General features: G+C 43.6%; 1 protein-coding gene across 10 annotated transcripts in view; it reads left to right on the top strand.

The window, feature by feature from the left end:
• DYM (dymeclin) overlaps nt 1-20,756 on the top strand; it is a 153,003-nt gene that overhangs the window by 28,611 nt on the left and 103,636 nt on the right. For all 10 annotated transcript variants that reach the window (XR_013923509.1, XM_080362048.1, XM_080362050.1 and 7 more), the window contains one exon: nt 262-404. Coding sequence is in view for 9 of the 10 variants with exons in the window: in XM_080362048.1 (XP_080218174.1) it covers nt 262-404 (143 nt within the window). In the remaining variant the exon portion in view is untranslated. The remainder of the gene's footprint in view (nt 1-261; nt 405-20,756) is intronic.

Below are 20,756 nucleotides of genomic sequence, written 5' to 3'. Positions count from 1 at the left end.
ATGCACGGAGTGAAAACTAAACAAAGAACATTTTTCTTTCCCTATATTTTTCCGGTTGCGTCTTGAGGTAAAAGAAAACGATTCCGCAAATGAAACAATTGATTTAAAAGTAGGATTGGCAAAGGAAAGCAAAATTGGTTCCCTTGATCGCGCTATTGAAGGGGCTTTTGCATGGGCGACACCTGGATGTTCTTTCCTTTTCCAGGCTTTGTTGTGCTGGGTTTTGCCAATGAACTCAAGCTGGTTTCTATTTCTTTCCAGCGTCCCTTACACCAGCAGACTTGTGAAAACTCTCCTTTATAACTTCATTAGACAAGAGCGGAGTCCTCCTCCTGGCACCCACGTCTTTCAGCAGCAAACCGATGGGGGCGGACTGCTTTACGGAATCGCATCTGGGGTGGCAAGTGAGTCTTCCTTTCTCTAAATTCCGCTTCGAACCTTACAACGTATTGGTTTTTATGTGACTTCTCTTCCAAACACACCCGTAACCTGTCTCTTTTCCAACAAGCGATGCTGGTGTGCAAGCTCAGGGTAGAAAAGCCACCCATAGAAATACTTCTCTATGCATATTTGATTCTTTAGAATTACTCGTTGGATATGTTGCCTGCTCTGTGGCTCTGATTAAATTGTGACCTTTTGTGGGTGGACTGTTTGCTATAGAGAGAACTGAAGAGTATGCAAGACTCGATGCTATTTTTTTGCTTAAGAAAAAGGTTTCTCATGTTTCTTATACTATACAACGTGTTTTGGTTGGCGGTTGCTCTCTTCCTCACACCACGTGACAGTTTGTGTGGATCTCCTCACGGAGGCAGTAAAAGAACATTCCTTTGGAATCTGATGCAGCGGAACCCGAAGACTTCGCTTCGTTACACACAGCTCTGGGTTAGACCTCTGCCGTGGTAAACGCGTCACAAAACCTTTGCTTGCGTTACAGTTGATTTAAACAAAGAAACGAATGAAATTTTTCCCTACAATGTTTTTATTCAACAGTCTCACCAAGTATCACAGTATGTTTGGGATTGGAAGGGACCTCAAAAGATCATCTAGTCCAATCCCCCTGCTGGAGCAGGAACGCCTGGGTGAGGTCACACAGGAACATTTCCAGGCGGGTTGGAATGTCTCCAGAGAAGGAGACTCCACAACCCCTCTGGGCAGCCTGTTCCAGGCTCTGCCACCCTCACCATGAAGAAGTTTCTTCTCAAATTTAAGTGGAACCTCTTGTGTTCCAGCTTGATCCCATTACCCCTTGTCCTATCATTGTTTGCCACCGAGAAGAGCCTGGCTCCATCCTCGTGGCACTCACCCTTTAGATATTTATAAACATTAATAAGGTCACCCCTCAGTCTCCTCTTCTCCAAACTAAAGAGCCCCAGCTCCCTCAGCCTTTCTTCATCAGGGAGATGCTCCACTCCCTTAATCATCTTTGTTGCCCTCCGCTGGACTCTCTGCAGCAGTTCCCTGTCCTGCTGGAACTGAGGGGCCACAACTGGACACAATATTCCAGGTGTGGTCTCACCACGGTGGAGTAGAGGGGAAGGAGAACCTCTCTCGATCTACTGACCACCCGCTTTGTAATACACCCCAGGTCCCATTGGCTTCCTGGCCACAAGGGCCCAGTGCTGGCTCATGGTCACCCTGCTGTCCCCAGGACCCCCAGGTCCCTACGCTGCTCTCTAATATGTCATTTCCCAACCTATACTGGAACCTGGGGTTGTTCCTGCCCACATTCAAGACTCTACACTTGCCCTTGTTCAATTTCATCAGGTTATTCCGCGCCCAGGCTGACTGGTCTATAATTACCCGGGTAATTACCCGGGTACATTCCTTTCCTTCGCTAGAGAAAATTGCTCTTCAGTGCTTTTCTAGAGCGGTTTTCAGTAAGTGGTTTGTACTTCCAATGTGTGTCGATAGCTCTACTTACCCAAAGGTTTTATTCTTGGGTCGAATCTCTCTAGTCACCCACAGGCAACAAAGCTTTTGCTTCTTGTCTTCTGATTACTTGATTGATTGGGAAATTCCACCCAATTTGCCAGCACTCCTGCCTTCCTCTGATCTCATAGCCCCCCATGGCTTTTTACTTCTTGTGTATCAAGTTGTCTTAATGCAAACTCTGAAGATTTCAGCCTCCGTCTGTTCGTGTCTCTTCCTCTGCATCCACCCCCTTCCCTCCTCTTGAACTGTTCTCTCATATCTCTCCATATCCTCCCCATATTACTCCTTATCCTAAAACCTGACCTAATCTCTGGAATCCTCTCATGCAAGTATAGTTTAACCCAGAGAAAAAGAGTTAAAGCAGTTTGATTAGTGGCTGATAGTGGGTGGGTACAGATAAGTAGGAAGATTCCTGCTACTACTATTGTGCTGGAGTAGGGTGGAGATTGGAGTTGGGCCCTCTATGGCGACTGGTAGTCATGAATGTAGTCCAAACTGAGCTGATTTTCCCGTGGCAGCTAAAATGAGGCCTAGAAGAGCGAGAGTGGGGGTTTGAATGGTAGGGGTGGCTTGTTGGATTTCTCAGGTGTTTATAGTAGAAGCAAGTCAGGCTATACTTAGGGTTAGGCCAATGTCTCCAGTTCGGTTATAAAGTACAGCTTGGAGGGCAGTTGTGTTGCCTTCTGCTCGGCCTTGTCATCAACCGATTAGTAGGAATGATATGATTCCAATGCCTTCTCAGCCAATGAATAAGAGGAATATATCATTGACAATGGTTAGTGGTGGTATGGCGATTAGGAATATTAGGAGGTAGGAGAAGAATTTTGTCATATATATATATATAAGGGCGGGAAAATGTAATGAAATAGAACAAGGGCAAGTGTAGAGTCTTGAATCTGGGCAGGAACAGCCCCAGGTTCAGTGTAAGTTGGGGAATGAGCTGTTGGAGAGCAGTGAAAAGGGAGCTGGGGGTCCTGGGGACAGCAGGGTGACCATGAGCCAGCACTGGGCCCTTGTGGCCAGGAAGCCAATGGTACCTGGGGTGGATTAGAAGGGGGTGGTCAGTAGGTCAGAGAGGTTCTCCTGCCCCTCTCCTAGGGAGACCCCATCTGGAATATTGTGTCCAGTTGTGGCCCCTCAGTTCCAGCAGGACAGGGAACTGCTGGAGAGGATCCAGCGTAGGGCAACAAAGATGCTGCAGGGAGTGGAGCATCTCCCTGATGAAGAAAGACTGAGGGAGCTGGGGCTCTTTAGTTTGGAGAAGAGGAGACTGAGGGGTGACCTTATTAATGTTTATAAATATATAAAGGGTGAGTGCCATGAGGATGGAGCCAGGCTCTTCTCGGTGGCAAACAATGACAGGACAAGGGGTAATGGGATCAAGCTGGAACACAAGAGGTTCCACTTAAATTTGAGAAGAAACCTTTTCATGGTGAGGGTGGCAGAGCACTGGAACAGGCTGCCCAGGGGAGTTGTGGAGTCTCCTCCTCTGCAGACATTCAAAACCCACCTGGACACGTTCCTGTACAACCTCACCTGGGCGTTCCTGCTCCAGCAGGGGGATTGGACTGGATGATCTTTTGAGGTCCCTTCCAATCCCAAACATACTGTGATACTGTGATAGTTATTTTTTACTTAATGTTCCAGAAAAGCCAGCGGTAATTAAACGTCTTCTGCCAGCCTGTATTTCCAACACAAGTATGACATTTTTACATAACCCAATAAAAGGCTATTTTTTATTTTTAACAAGCCATCAAAAACATTTTCCTTCTTGCTGCAAGTGACTTCCCAGCCAAATCAGAGCAAAGCCAAACAGATCATGTGCTTAGCAGCGTATTAGTAAGAACTATTTGAACAGTTGCAGATTGAAATTTTATTGCCTTGTCCTGAAGCCAGTTACTATTGTTGAGTAATTTGGGATTTTTCTGATTGAATTTGAAGTTATCGGTATCTGGGAGTCGTAGTAGAGATCAATGAACGTTCATTTTGGTGACACTTGGGTTTGTTTGTCAGGTTTTTTTCCCTTCCATAGAATGACATTTTCCAGAGTGACTCACTTTGGGGAAAGAAAAACACTATTAAAGAAGCAAAGAATGTGACACCTTGAAATAACCATCCTGGTGAAAAGAATGGATTTCCATTAATGAAAAAGAAATTTCGGTAGGACATGGAAATTCAATTATCATCCTTATAGCCATCCTTAGCCATCCTTATGGCCATCCTTAGCCATTCCCTAACAATTCTAGGCCAAAAAACCCCATATCCTTTTGAATCTTTTGGGAGTGGTCCAGAAGTTGTTGAATTTCCTTATGGATTGAACTCGATTTATCTTCTAGGTCCATACAGCAGAGACCATCAATTTCTTCATACCCACGTCCCTACGATAACAACAAAAATCTATAGCAACATGATTTTGAAGTATAACATGCCTAATACCATCAACATCTACTATTAATTGAGTTAGTATCTCAGAAGTTAGATTAGCCTGTTTAAAAGACCGATAGCTTAGCTTTCATATGTCTCCTAAAACTTTACCAGCTGCTAGACTAGGGAGGAGTGCAGGAGATACTACGATAGGAATGTTTCATAATTTTACCTCAATTTTGCATTGAATATCTAAGTGTAATATCACCCTTTTGACTTTCCTGCTGTTTGCGAGTGATTTGACCATAACTCATGCAGGTTCTTTCTGCTTTAACATGTTTTTGGGTCATACTTGCAAAGTATTTCATCACAGGGCAAATTTAGGCTGCACTACTTAGATATAAGTGATTCATCACATACAATCCTTTTAACAATTGGTTTCGTGGTGTTTTCCCTACTTGATATGGTGGCATTTTTGAAGATGTCCCCAAGGAACGGTCTTTTAGAGTCTTCAAATAATAGCTTGAAATTGTCCTGGTAGTGTAGTCATGATCTAGGAAGGAGCAATATTATTAATTAGCTCAATTAGCACAGTTGGAATAACACAGGGATGTATGTGAAGCTTAATACCCAAACCATCTTCAGCTGGCACAGCTTCTGAGGGTTTAACCTTGGGAGATGTTTCCCAAAGGTTTCCCTTTCCCAAAGGAAAATGTCTGTAACCATTTTGCTAGGAATGGTATTGGGATCTGGAAATATAAATTACCAGCACAGTAGCTGGAATGCAGTGTTATTCATTTAACCTTTCATTATATTGGACTTTAATAAAACTAAGCATTATAAACTTATTGCTGGAATGGAAGCCAAGATGGGTGAGAAGTTGAGGAGGAAAGCGCAGAAGCAAATAAAACCATTCCTGATGTGGATGTATAGACAAAGAAATTAAAGGTAAAGAAATTTCCGTTTTACAAAATGAGAGCGCATTGGTCCAACAATCTCTTGCGCATTATTTTTATTTTGCATATTAATCCAAAACTTTCATGTTTGGCTTTTCTAGATAGGTCCCTGACTAATATTTATTCTTTTGTGCCAAGTGTTGCCCTTTTTCCCCCTCATTTTAGAGCATTTTGGGAGGTTTTAAGTCGACTGTGATCGTGGAATGGCTGCAATTCAGTGGCCGGATTTTCCTCGGCCGGGATCCAAACCTTGTCATCCCATTGTGGATATTAATAATGACAGAGTTGAGACCTTGTCACTCGTCTGCTGAGTAGCATAGCGAATAAATTCGGAAACAAGGTTTCATAAGAGAATTGTGGTCAGGAACAGGACAAGGTTTGCTGTCTAAATGAGAAATTTCAGCATGAGTCTAACCCTGGAATAATTCCTAATAATTGTTAAGAGACTAAATTTCTTCGCATTCCTGTTAATATTTTGGATTTCTTGCTCAGCATTGTGAGAATTGTAGCAATTAATTATTTCAGTAACGTATTTGAGATTGGCTTCCTGGATTTATTTGGCACCTCGTATCTTAGAGTCATAGAATCATTTTGGTTGGAAAAGACCCTCAAGATGATCGAATCCAACCATTCACCCACCCCCGGCACTGCCCCATGTCCCTGAGAACCTCATCTGTGTGCATTTCCAACCCCTCCAGGGATGGTGACTCCAGCACTGCCCTGGGCAGCCTGTTCCAATGCCCCACAGCCCTTTAGATGAATAAATGTGTCCTAATATCCAATTTAAACTTCCCCAGTGTGACTTGAGGCCGTTTCTTTGTGTCCCTGTGTCCCCTCAGCTCCTGTTCTCCAGCTGAACCCCCCAGGTCTCTCAGCCGCTCCCATCACACTTGTGCTCCAGCCCCTTCCCCAGCTCCATTCCCTTCTCTCCACTCGCTCCAGCACCTCAAGGCCTTTCGTGAGGTGATCCCACCACCCCTCTGGCCACCATTTTGAGCCCTGAGGTGATTCTGGTGCCCCTGGTGCCGCCATTTTGAGCCCCAAGGTGATTCTGATGCCACCATTTTGAGCCCTGAGGTGATTCTGGTGCCCCTGGTGCCGCCATTTTGAACCCTGAGGTGATTCTGGTGCCGCCATTTTGAGCTCCGAGGTGATTCTGGTGCCACCATTTTGAGCCCTGAGGTGATTCTGGTGCCGCCATTTTGAGCCCGGAGGTGATTCTGGTGCCACCATTTTGAGCCCTGAGGCGATTCTGGTGCCGCCATTTTGAGCCCTGAGGTGATTCTGGTGCCCCTGGTGCCGCCATTTTGAGCCCTGAGGTGATTCTGGTGCCGCCATTTTGAGCCCTGAGGTGATTCTGGTGCCACCATTTTGAGCCCTGAGGCGATTCTGGTGCCGCCATTTTGAGCCCTGAGGTGATTCTGATGCCCCTGGTGCCGCCACTTTGAGCCCCGAGGTGATTCTGGTGCCGCCATTTTGAGCCCTGAGGTGATTCTGGTGCCCCTGGTGCCGCCATTTTGAGCCCCGAGGTGATTCTGGTGCCGCCATTTAGAGCCCTGAGGTGATTCTCGTGCCATCATTTTGAGCCCTGAGGTGATTCTGGTGCCTCCATTTTGAGCCCTGAGGTGATCCTGGTGCCCCTGGTGCCGCCATTTTGAGCCCTGAGGTGATTCTGGTGCCGCCATTTTGAGCCCCGAGGTGATTCTGGTGCCACCATTTTGAGCCCTGAGGTGATTCTGGTGCCGCCATTTTGAGCCCTGAGGTGATTCTGGTGCCCCTGGTGCTGCCATTTTGAGCCCTGAGGTGATTCTGGTGCCGCTATTTTGAGCCCTGAGGTGATTCTGGTGCCCCTGGTGCCGCCATTTTAAGCCCCGAGGTGATTCTGGTGCCACCATTTTGAGCCCTGAGGTGATTCTGGTGCCGCCATTTTGAGCCCTGAGGTGACTCTGGTGCCTCTGGTGCCGCCATTTTGAGCCCTGAGGTGATTCTGGTGCCACCATTTTGAGCCCTGAGGTGATTCTGGTGCCCCTGGTGCTGCCATTTTGAGCCCTGAGGTGATTCTGGTGCCACCATTTTGAGCCCTGAGGTCATTCTGGTGCCCCTGATGCTGCCATTTTGAGCCCTGAGGTGATTCTGGTGCCGCCATTTTGAGCCCCGAGGTGATTCTGGTGCCCCTGGTACCATCATTTTGAGGCCTGACGTGACTCTGGTGCCCCCAAGGCTGCCATTTTGAGCCCTGAGGTGATTCTGGTGTCTCTGGTACCACAATTTTGTGGTCCCAAAACTGCTTCCAGGATTCACGGTTTGGCCTCCCCAGGTCCCAGCACAGGGACGGTCGCTGCCCTGGGCCTGCTGGCCACACCAGTGCTGGGACCAGCCAGGATGCTGGTGGCCTCTTGGCCACCTGGGCACATGCTGGCTCATGTTCAGCCGCTGTCACCAACACCCCCAGGTCCTTTCCAGCCGCTCTTCCCTGACCCTGCAGCGTTCATGGAGTTGTTGTGACCCAAGTGCAACACCCAACACTTGGCCTTGTTGAACCTCAAACAATTGGCCTCAGCCCATTGATCCAGCTGGTCCAGATCCTTCTGTAGAACCTGCCCACCCTCCAGCACATCAATACTCCAATTGGTATCATCTGCAGGCTCACTGAGGGTGCACTCGATCCCCTCATCCACATCATTGATAAAGAGATTAAACAGAATTGGCCCCTTCACTCTTGTGGGGAGTTCACCTAAAATGTGCAGATGTTCATCAGAAACTAAGTTCTTGGAACAGAAACTCAGAAACTCATTTCTTGGTGATGATAACGGGATGCATGGGGCTGCATTTTGTGAGTTTGAACCCTATAAATGTTTTATTTATCAATTCCTTTGAATTGGTGGTGTAACCCTCCATTTATAGACCAGTTACATCATATGGTCCAACGTATGTAGCACAACTCGATGTCTGGTGGGAACATTGGGGTGAAACATCTATGGCCGCTTTTGGACCTGATATGTTTTCGATTAAAGAGCTTAAAATACGATATCAAAATTTCTTTATATCTAGATATTTAATAATAATGCTGCGAATAACTTGTATTTCTGCAGTCAAACACTTAGGTCTTTTGTATTTATGTGTTGTTTCTTCTAGACCATGGTGGAAAATGGAACTAAGTCTAAAGAAAAGAGTTTTATTAAACAATACATCATTTTATTTTCCAGTTTTCCATGGTTGGAACTTAATGGGATTTTTGTAAAGCAAGATATGATGATATGCAGGACAAATTCCCTATACAGGAAACTATTCTTTTAGAATTTCAGAGGTTCTAAAATATAACTGCTCTAAAACACATGGAAATAAATTCTGCCCTGAAAATCTGGTAACTTTGGAGGTTAATGGTTGATCTTCGTGGTGAGACACTTGGTTAATAATGTGAAGGACTTGGGTCAACCATCCAGTCAAATAAGTATCTCAAAGGTTCCTCAATGATCCAGTTGTTTAGTCTCAAGAAAACAAATGAAAAGCATCATCTCCCTTTGTTATGGAACAATCTTGAGTGATTTCAGGCGCTTTTTTAACCTCCTTCTGTTTTCCAGTTTGGAGATTTGGGTACCGGTTGTTCTTGGAGAGTAATTACAGAGAATCTAGGTTAGAAAACTGCTTATTATGTCCAAGCATTATGCAATTCAAAGTGCAGCTTTTTACATTTCGGCAATTAAGCAAGTTGGCCTGAAACAGTCTTAACATGGGTGGAAAATGTGCTCATTAGCCACGTTCCTATTCTTGCCCGATGTCCTATTTAATTTCGCTTTAAACTTTTAACTTGCAATGGCACCCTGTAAATTCACTAAATAAGTGCGAAGGAAACAAAAAAGAGATAAGAAGAATCTTGTCTCTTCCTCTGCTGTTTTTCTGCTCCCTCTGTAAAAGTCTCTCAGATATAAAGGTTCAAGTAAACTTATTTTGAACAGTATCTAGAGACTAAAATGTAATAATTAAGGTCTAAATAAATCCATTAAAATGTTTTAATTGTAGTCCCATGTAGCTTTTCTAGTCGGTTGAGTGATTTGTCGCCGAATTTGTAGCGGCTTGTGGAATTTTGGCTCTTGCTAAATACAAGTTGTTTCTCATTGCCGTTTAGCTTCGTCATATTTTCACTTGAAGAACCAAAGAAGAACCGTGTGCACTTTTGCAGTTGGTATATTGGAAAATAGCGTGTTCTCAATCACTGCTATGGTTGTTTCTCTTACCGTCTTTTTAACCGCATCTTTCTTTCCCCTCTGTGTTTTACACTCTGTTCCCCAGCCAGAACCACCAGCAGCCTCTCAAAACTCCGATATTTAGTCATTTTAGAACCAATTTCAGCATTTTTGGGTATGTCAAGAGCTGGCAGATATGGAAATGGCCATAATTAATTTGTAAAGTGTATAAACTGGGTACAAACTTTGCTTTAGAGCTCACTTGAAGTCTTGGTTGGTGTTTGGTGCCTACTTGAAACAAGCACAAGGCTAAAGATGAAAACCTGAAATACTTGTCGCTATTGTACCGTATGTACGAATTAATCCCTTTATGTAGAACTGACATTTTCCCTGTCGCTTTATCCTCCTTAGGAGGCAGATTTTGAGAAGATATAATGACTATATATATGAAAATTCTGTATGGTTAACATGGGCGTCACGTTAGACATAACATGGAAATCCTCATCATGTCCTTGCTCAAGCGTAGGATTTTATAATCCGCTAAAACGCCAACTGCTTTTATTTAATCCATAAATTATAATAATGAATGCGCATGGACGTCTTATCATCAAACTCCATGTGAGAAGCATGGGAGGTGATAAAAACTTGAGGCATAATACTTGAGATATTGTACATTTGCTTCTTCGAACTTGTTCCAAATAGATTTTGGAGTCCACCGATTCTCATCTTCCTCAAAGAAATTAATGGGATGTTAATGAAGCGGGACCGTGTTTTGTTTTGCTCTTTTGGGTTTGGACCAAATGGTTAAAAACTAGTAATGGTTCTTCAATTTTTTTTCTTGGAGGGAAATAGTTAATTTAGAATTTGTGCCACGTGTCTAATTGTCCTGTCGTTTATTTATCACCTTGTAATTAGCTGGCATCCCATTAGGAGATTATTCTGTGACTTGTCATCATTTTAGATATGACAACCTGCCTTATATTTTTTGTATGGTCAGTTTTTAACCCCTGAATGCTTCGGTTTCCAAGATGTGGATGGGAAATCAGCGGCGTTATCACCTCAATTAGCCATATGCTAATCTACAGATAATCCCAACTTGGCTAAAGAAATTCATTTTCATATATGGCGACCCAAATGGCGATATTTGTGTTTTTAAGAAGGGAACAAAGTGGTAAGAAATATGGAAAAGAAAAGGAAGAGGCTGCTCGTTTTGGTGGAAATTGTATTAAAAACCCGACTGACATGTGCTCTGTATCACACAGAATCACAGAATGGACTGGGTTGGAAAAGACCTCAGAGATCATCAAGTCCAACCCTTGGTCCAACTCTAGTCCGTTTACTAGATCATGGCACTAAGCGCCATGTCCAATCTCAGTTTAAAAACCTCCAGGGCCGGTGAGTCCAGCACCTCCCTGGGCAGCCATTCCAATGCCTGACCACTCTCTGCAAAGAATTGCTTTCTAATACCCAGCCTAAATTTAAGTTTAAGCCCCGTTGTCCTATTGCTGACTGCCTGGGAGAAGAGCCCAAGCCCCACCTGGCTAGAACTGCCCTTCAGGTAGTTCTAGAGAGTGCTGAGCTCAGCTCTAAGCCTCCTCTTCTCCAGACTAAACAAGCCCAGCTCCCTCAGCCTCTCCCCATAGGGCTTGTGTTCAAGTCCCTTCCCCAGTCTTGTTGCTCTTCTCTGGCCCCGCTCCAGCACTTCAATCTCTTTCCTGAGCTGAGGGGCCCAGCACTGAACACAACACTCCAGGTGTGGCCTCCCCAATGCAGAGCACAGGGGAAGGATCACTGCCCTTGTCCTGCTGACCACGCTGCTTTGGATCCAGGCCAGGATCCCATTGGCTTCTTGGCCACCTGGGCACACTGGTGGCTCCTGTTGAGCTTCCTGGCCATTAGTCCCCCCAGGTCCCTTTCTGCCTGGCTGTTCTCCAGCCACTCTGTGCCCAGCCTGGAGCTGCAGGGGGTTGTTGTGGCCAAAGGGACCCATTCCCCAGCGCTCTCTGGGCCCTCCAGCCAGTTCTTCACCCAGCACAGAGTGCACTTGTCCAAGCCGTAGGCTCCCAGCTTTTGCAGGAGTATATTATGGGAGACAGTGTCAAAGTCCAGATATACCACATCCACTGCTTTCCCCTCATCCACCAGGTGATTGTTCTTACTCCTGTTTTTTGACTCCTTCAAAAGGTCTGTGAGATAAATTAATGGGTGGACGTTAAGTAATGGGAATGGTCAATGCAATTATTTTTAGTAGGTATGACTTACTTATGTAAGAGCCCCATTTGAATCTCCTCCAACAATCATGAGTTATCCATTCAATTGGTTGAAAAAGCTTTTTACTGCTAATTTTTACACCTTTAGCAACCTGTTCTGAAGTTATTTTTGGCTTGACTCGATACGGTTTAGCATTGAATTTGCCAAAGCGCATGTACCTTTTTCTTTCCTGATTTGGAAAAGACTTAATCCTTTTATATTTAATAATTTTCTTCCTCTGCAGTTGAGTCACGGTGCTTTTTTATTCTTTTTGGGACCTCTAATATTTGATATACGTCCTCTCCAAGCCTAGTGCAGTGACTTTAATTTGATTTAGTGTGATCTACAAGCATTTCAGAAGCTTATATATATATTATTTTAATAAAATATATAAGCATAGATACATTCTTATAATATAAATACATATATGGCCTTATAGAGTATGTCAATATGTATTTAGTGTGTGTATATACAATTACACCTTGTAGGTATCAAAGTACCTAGAGAGATATCAATAAAAATACGCAGAAATATTGTATCAGGATGATTTGTAACATAAAGAGAATATGTTATATCAATATAAAGCATATTTATATATTAATAAAGAATACATTGATATATATTATAGAGTAGATTATTAAAATAAATGTCGATATGGAAAATGTAGATAATATAAAAATAGGGGAATATTGTTAGAAAATAAAGATGATAAAGATTTTCCAGCACGTTAACAAGACCAGACCAACTGCACTCATTCAGGCCAAGCGCATCAAGAGGTAAATGCCCTTATTAAGTAGAAACCGCTCTTTTTACAGATAAGGGAAACAGAGGAAACAACATGCTTACCGCTTGACTAAAATTATACAATGCATTGACATGACAACCAGGAATAAAATCCCAGTGTCCTGATCTTTGTCCTCATGATTTAAACGCTAAGCCTTGCTTCAAGGTTAATAAAACACACTGTTTGGATGTGATAACTAATGTAAGGTTACCACTTCACTAACAATATCAGATGAGTTAATAAGAGATATATATATATATAGTATATACACGTCTCTTTCTGTAGTCTTGACAATTGGAATGCTTCATTTTGCTAAGCGGAGTTTAGGCCGTAGGCAATTGATACCCATTTTTCCCTTCTGAAGAAGCATGTTGTCCATATTCCTCAAGAACCTCCGTAATGAGGTAATTAATGTGAAATGCCATCAGGTTTACTGTAGGAAAGACTGAGATAACAAAATTTGTTAGAGAACAGGGTTTGTTCAGCCTTGAGAGAAGACGGTGGCAGGAGACTTCATGACCATGTTCCAATATTTAAAGGGTGGCCACAGAGAAGATGGTGAGTCCTTTTTTACATGGAGTCCATGGAAAAGCCGAGGGGCAATGGGACAACTTATTTCTGGGGAGATTCTTCTTGGACACAAGGGACATTTTTCACCATCAGCCCTTGGAATAATCTCCCTAGGGAAGTTGGATCCCCAACATTGGACACTTTTGAGATGTGGCTGGGCCAGCTTGTCTAGGCCGGATTTTGCTAGTAAAGGTGCGACCAGATGATCCTTGTGGTCCCGTAAACTTGGGATTCTGTGATTCTATGAACTAAAATTTCCGTAGATACGAAGACCGTTGAAAATTGTAATATGCAAGTATTTAATAGAATAATTCTGCTTGGAGAAGACGCTCAGGATCATTGAGTCCAACCATAACCCACCCCATGTCCCTAAGAACCTCATCTGTGTGTATTTCCAACCCCTCCAGGGATGGTGACTCCAGCACTGCCCTGGGCAGCCTGTTCCAATGCCCCACAGCCCTTTGGGGAAGAAATTGTTCCCCACATCCAACCTCAACCTCCCCTGACGCAACTTGAGACCGTTTCCTCTCACCTTGTCACTTGCTACTTGGGAGAAGAGACCAACACCCTCTGTTGAAGTTCATGGAGCCTGAAACCATTTTTTGATGAAAAATAATTCAAATATTGTAATATATACCCCAAAACAAGTAGCCTAGAAAAGATTGCTCTGCACAAGTAGCAACTGCTGATGCTGAAACCTTCAGAACTTGCATATGTCATAGGTCTTGCTTGGTTGGGTAAGCCTTGCTTGCTTGGGCAGGCCTATCTTGCTTAGGTAGGACTTCTTGGTTAGGTAGGATTTGCCAATTATTTGTGGCAGAAGAAAGAGCTCTGTAAAAATCAGAAGGAGGTTGGTCTTGTACAGACTGAGAATTACACGAGAAGTTATATTAAGAAACTATATGAAATTCTCTTTCTCAAAGCATGAGCTGAGACTTATTGTAGATGATAGCGGAGAAGGCAGTTGTGGGTAGTTCTCCATATTTCATTATCTCAATATTTCCTTATTGTGCTCTTGGAGATCAAAAACCTTATTCTTTATAGTTCAGCACTATCGCAAAATCCTTATGAACAGGAACAGCCTCATCCCTTGCCCTGTGGTATCAAAATTGTAGGTACGGAAGGTGAAACATTTTGGAACTGAACGTGCACGCTGGAGACAAAGCGCCTCTAAATGTAACTTCTCCTATTGCGATAAATGTCAATCTTTATGTAGTTCGTGCCATAAGGTAGGTTAATAACAATTGGCTTATTAGTATTTAAATCCAAAGCTTTCTTAATACATTACATGTCTTTAATAGTCAAGTTGATGAGTGTTGGTGCATGCTACTATATAATTTCAATATTAACTATCATTTTTTTGTTTGGAAAAAAAATATTGATCATAAAATCTGTATTTATAGAGAGAGTTAGTAATATTAATACTTAATCAGCCTTTTATTCATTGTATTTTTGGAGTCAGCAAATTCAATACCCCAAACCATTCCCTCCTCACCGGCTGCCTACCCAAAAGACGACTTCCTCGAAATTAGATGTACAAGTGGGCTTTAAATACGATATTGTGCATTGCGACTCCGTTTGGTTGGTTTGAATCCAACCGGGGTATCTAGTGACAACATTTTGCTCCTCTCTGATGCATCTGCAGTTGATTCTTGTTCAGAGAGTGAAACCAAAGGGCAGGTACTGACATAAACCAGCTCATCAACATTATCAGTTATTTATTCTTTCAGCATTTTCTGCTACTCAAGATGAGGGGAAAGCCATGGATGTGGACTATCTGGACTTTGACACTGTCTCCCATAATATACTCCTGCAAAAGCTGGGAGCCCACGGCTTGGGCAAGTGCACTCTGTGCTGGGTGAAGAACTGGCTGGAGGGCCCAGAGAGCGCTGGGGAATGGGTCCCTTTGGCCACAACAACCCCCTGCAGCTCCAGGCTGGGCACAGAATGGCTGGAGAGCAGCCAGGCAGAAAGGGACCTGGGGGACTAATGGCCAGGAAGCTCAACAGGAGCCACCAGTGTGCCCAGGTGGCCAAGAAGGCCAATGGGATCCTGGCCTGGATCCAAAGCAGCGTGGTCAGCAGGACAAGGGCAGTGATCCTTCCCCTGTGCTCTGCATTGGGGAGGCCACCCCTGGAGTGTTGTGTTCAGTGCTGGGCCCCTCAGCTCAGGAAAGAGATTGAAGTGCTGGAGCGGGTCCAGAGAAGAGCAACAAGACTGGGGAAGGGACTTGAGCACAAGCCCTATGGGGAGAGGCTGAGGGAGCTGGGCTTGTTTAGTCTGGAGAAGAGGAGGCTCAGAGGTGAGCTCAGCACTCTCTAGAACTACCTGAAGGGCAGTTCTAGCCAGGTGAGGCTTGGGCTCTTCTCCTAGGCAGTTCATAATAGAACAACGGGGCTTAAACTTAAATTTAGGCTGGAGATTAGAAAGCAATTCTGTGCAGAGAGAGTGGTCAGGCATTGGAATGGCTGCCCAGGGAGGTGCTGGACTCACCGTTCCTGGAGGTTTTTAAACTGAGATTGGCCATGACGCTTAGTGCCATGATCTAGTAAACAGACTAGAGTTGGACCAAGGCTTGGACTCAATGATCTCTGAGGTCTTTTCCAACCCAGTCCATTCTGTGATTCTGTGATATGGCTGGAGCTGGTATTGATGCCTATGGATAAGTCTGTATAGCACTTTCTATAGTGAAATCCAGCTTTCAATTGCTCATCATTTTTGTTTTCAAACTCAGTTGTTTGTGATGAAACTTTTCACACTGAGTATCTTCCTTAGGCTGATCTTTTTTTTGCCTCTTTTTTCTTTTCTTGGGACCGCTTTAAATTGAAAACAGTTCTTCTGCTTCTGAGAATGAGGTTACGCAAGAATGTTATTTAACCAATGCTGAATTCTTACATCTGTTTTACTGAGGAGATACAGAGCGTTCATGCCTTGGAACAGACTCTTGAGATTTGGGAGGGCGCCTTAGGGGAGCGAAACCGTGGGCAGAGATGTGCTAGTTGCAATCCCTCAGCAACTTTCCTAAATCTGGCTGAATTACTGTGTCTTGAACTTGTTATTTTGTATACGTAGAGCAGAAAAACAGCAGCAAAACTGTCTGAAGGTTGAGTTTCTAGGGTGTTCCCCGGAGCTTTGGGTTGCTGAACCCCTCAGTGAGCATGGATTCCAGGATGTGATGGGACTTCCCTTTGAGTTGCTCCATCCAGTTGCTGGTGGACCAAGTGTTAAGGAAGAGAATTGACACTTGGGGACTTTCTCATCCTTGATACAGCAGGTAGTGTAGAGGAGGGAATTCTCTCCCTGCGTTACCAAATCACTGAATCACCGTAGTTGGAAATGACCCTCAAGATCACTGAGTCCAACCATTAACCTACCCCTGGCACCAACCCACATCACTAAGAACCTCATCGATGTGTATTTCCAACCCCTCCAGGGATGGTGACTCCAGCACTGCCCTGGGCAGCCTGTTCCAATGCCCCACAGCCCTTTGGGGAAGAAATTGTTCCCAGATCCAACCTCAACCTCCCCTGGTGCAACTTGAGGCCATTTCCTTATTCAGTAGAATAAAGGGCATGAATAGGCTGGGGAAGATGCTGTTGATCTAATTCAGTGATGGGATGGAGAGGAGTAGTGAAAATTGGGAGTAGCAGGAGAAGGTACATCCCTGCAGAGCTGGGTCCAGGCACTGAATTCACCTCCTACCTCATCCTGCTCCATCTCAATTGCTTAATTCTTGTCTGGTTAAACTCCGAGATTCTGAGTTGTGACGTGGTAAAACTGACCATTATTATCCATTATTATTCCCTGACTTGGACATAAATCCAATAAGGGATGAGATGAAATTATCTTGTGTTGTAGGCAACTGAGTCCAGCAAAAATGATTTCTCCCTTGCTTCTATGCCTTAAATTTTTTAGTTCTTTTTAGGTTGTTAGGCAGATCATTTTAAAATAAGACGTTCCCAGGAACCACTCACTCATATTCTCATGTCTCACTTAGGAAACAACTTCATTTTAATTGACTGCCTGCAGTCCCAAGTCAACAGGAGAAGTGTTTTAAGCCTTTGAAGTGATATAAAATTCAAATTGCAATGCAAAAATTGGCTATTGGATGTATTAGGAAGATTACAGGTCACTTCTGCCAATAGCAACCTGAATTTCATCATCTGTTTCTACGTAGGGTTAAGGTTGCTCTGAGGGTGCTGCTTCAAATGCATTGGTTAATATATATATATATAGGTAATGCATACAATACAAATCTGAACTTAGCATTGGTGAATAGTTCGTTATTCTGCCTTATTAATATGTTTATATTTGATATATTTGATGATCATAGTATTTTTCGTAATTTATAATTTATAGAAACAAATGTTATGATTATCTAAAATACAGCTATGCATAAATAACACCCAAAATGTATCTACCTTAAAAAAATAACAATTAAAGTAATATTTGGCATTTTTGCTATAGAGAGAAATTCATGCTGGCAGTTATTGAGTTGGTTTTAAAAGCTTTTCCTTCCATCTCTACAAGGGAGGTCAATCAAGGTGTGGATAAATTAGCGCTAATATTCACAATTCCCTACAAGGGAGGTCAGTCGAGATGTTGATAAATTAGTGATAATATTTGCAATTCTCTGAGTGTACTAACTAATAAACTACAACTAATCGGAGGACGAGACGATCAGGATAAATGCAGCGAGTATTCTGCACTATTATATACTATATGAAATGTATTTACCTCCTTCGTCTCTTTTGTTCTTTATACCTTTCAGGGTTTTTCCTTCTATTCTCTATTAAAGTTTCTCAAACCAGCTTAATTTCATTAATTCAAAATACACATCTTAAAAGCGTTTCCCCAACAATTCTGTCCACCTGAATTTCAAATCGTTGAGGGTAGTGGGAGGAATTAAGATGAAATGATTAAGATCAGATAGTGATGTTGCTACATCTCATTTTTCTTCTTGAAAAATGTAGTTTGTACTTCAGAAAAGTTGTTTTGTTGCTCGTTTTCCTTCTGCCTTAATCCTGTTTTAAATGTGTAGGATGGAAAGGGGCCCTTTTTTTAATGCCAGTTTAGAAATGAATTAGTTTGAAGAGGAAATAAGATATTTTGGAATCCTATGGAAGTCTTTATGTGTAAAGTTTTTCTTCAGTGGATGAGCTTGATCATCACTTGTGTCTAGAGAAGTTGAAATAGACATTTCCAGTGGTGGAGATAATAAAAATATGTGAATATTTCCTCCTGTATTTCTCTTCCTATAGTTTTTGGACTATATTTCTTGAATTAATGGCTTATTAGAGTTATTTCCAGCTTGATTTGGCAACTTTTGATTCAGGAATGTGGTCTATAATTTGCTTCACTTAATTCTTCAAGGTGTCTGTTGCCAGGCGTGTCTATTATCATGTTTCCCTAAAGATAAGACAGGGTCTTATATTAATTTATATATTATATAAATTAATATATTAATATAAATTATTAATATATTAATATAAATTAATATATAATTATATAAATATTATATATAATATAATAATTATAATATTAATTCTCAAAAATTGCTTGTTCTTTTCCATATATTGCTTCCTGGACACTATTTCAATGGACTTTTAAAATGACCTGTAACTAGGGCTTATTTTTGGAGTAGGGCTTATATTTGGAGCATCCTCAAATCCTGAAGAATTATGTTAGGGCTTATTTTTGGGATAGGGCTTATTTTGGAGGGGAGATAGGGTACTCAATTTTGTGTTACAGACATTAGCAATGTTTTTAGAGGTTTTTGTCTAACAAAGCCATCCCGTTTTTCAGCATCTGTAGATGTCCTCTGGAAATACTCAGCGTACCATCTTTGGAACAATTTGAATCCCCAAAATTTCCTCTTCATGCCATTAGAAACTTTTCTTTTTCATAGTTGGAATGGTTGGATTTGGACTTTGTTTGAGGTAACAGCCCAGCACAGGGTTCATGTTTTGAATTGCTCTGCTCTGAGAGCCAAGGACACTCTGAGCTTTGCCCACAAGCAGCGAGGAAGGGGATGGATGGACAGAGCTGGACTGACACCCACACTGACCCATGAGAGTATTCCAGCCCATTAGCATCATGCTAATTATTTCTGTTGGGTTTATCTCAATCTGAGTTTCTCCCTTCCCTTCTGCTTCTCTCCCCTGTTTGGGGGATGAACGAGTGGCTCTCATGGTTATGTTGGCATCTTGGATTCAACCACAACAAAGGAGCACAACGTATATAACTGAGCAGCAATTATGAGGCCTACGGGCCGAATCCTAAAGTTACATTCAGCCCTTTGAAGGCAACTGTGACACTGATGTGGCCCCCAGTGAAAATGAATTTGACGCCCCTGGACTCTTGTCCTAAAAAAATCAATATAATTTTAGATATCTCAGTACGAACTCCTATAATCTAGCAATAAAAAGATCAATAGTTTCAAGTGAAACACTATTTTTGCAGTGAATTTATGGTATTACATAGAACTACTTATAGGAATAAGTAGATGAAGTTGAACGAAGTAATGCTTAGGCTGAGTATTAGGGGGAAAAAAAGTGAATATTAAGGTTTATTAGATTAGGGAACACTCTTCCCAAAGGATGTGGTTTGAGCTCCATTAATTACAGACCCTTCAAATGAGGCTGGAGGGAATGCAGCAAGGGGAGGGATGGACACAGTCACTTATAACATCTTTGCATTTCACTCGCTCCCATCATTCGTTTCCTGAAAAACCGCATCCCCAATGTGGGAATGACCTCACGGCCCCGACCTCCTCGGACTCATTGGTGTTTTGGGGAGAGTTTATTTGGAGATAAATATCTGATCTGGTGTTGGTTCCTTCCTTTTCCCTCCCTTCCTTTTCCCTCCCTTCCTTTCCCTCCCTTCCTTTTCCCTCCCTTCCTTTTCCCTCCCCTCCTTTTCCCTCCCTTCCTTTCCCTCCCTTCCTTTCCCTCCCTTTCCTTCCCTCCCTTTCCTTCGCTCCCTTCCTTCCCTTCCCTCCCTTTCCCTCCCGTCCTTCCCTTCCCTCCCTTCCTTTCCCTCCCTTTCCTTCCCTCCCTTCCTTTCCCTCCCTTTCATTCCCTCCCTTCCTTCCCTTCCCTCCCTTCCTTTCCCTCCCGTCCTTCCCTTCCCTCCCTTCCTTTCCCTCCCTTTCCTTCCCTTCCCTCCCTTCCTTTCCCTCCCTTCCTTTCCCTCCCTTCCTTTCCCTCCCGTCCTTTCCTTCCCTCCCTTCCTTTCCCTCCCTTTCCTTCCCTCCCTTCCTTCCCTTTCCTTCCTTCCTTTCCCTTCCCTCCCCTCCCCTCCCTTCCCTCTCCTGCTTCCCTTCCCTTCCCTTCCCGCACCTTCCCTTCCCTTCCCTTCCCTTCCCTTCCCTTCCCTTCCCTTCCCTTCCCTTCCCTTCCCGCACCTTCCCTTCCCGCACCTTCCCTTCCCTTCCCTTCCCTTCCCTTCTTTCCTTTTCTCCCTTCCTTTTCCCCCTTCCCTTCCCTTCCCTTCCCGCACCTTCCCTTCCCTTCCCTTCCCTTCCCTTCCCTTCCCTTCCCGCACCTTCCCGCACCTTCCCTTCCCGCACCTTCCCTTCCCTTCCCGCACCTTCCCTTCCCGCACCTTCCCGCACCTTCCCTTCCCTTCCCGCACCTTCCCTTCCCTTCCCTTCCCTTCCCGCACCTTCCCTTCCCTTCCCTTCCCTTCCCTTCCCTTCCCTTCCCTTCCCTTCCC

This window comes from Nesoenas mayeri (assembly GCF_963082525.1).
Source record: "Nesoenas mayeri genome assembly, chromosome: Z".
NCBI lineage: Eukaryota > Metazoa > Chordata > Aves > Columbiformes > Columbidae > Nesoenas > Nesoenas mayeri.
This window is presented reverse-complemented; position numbering and strand designations above follow the sequence as displayed.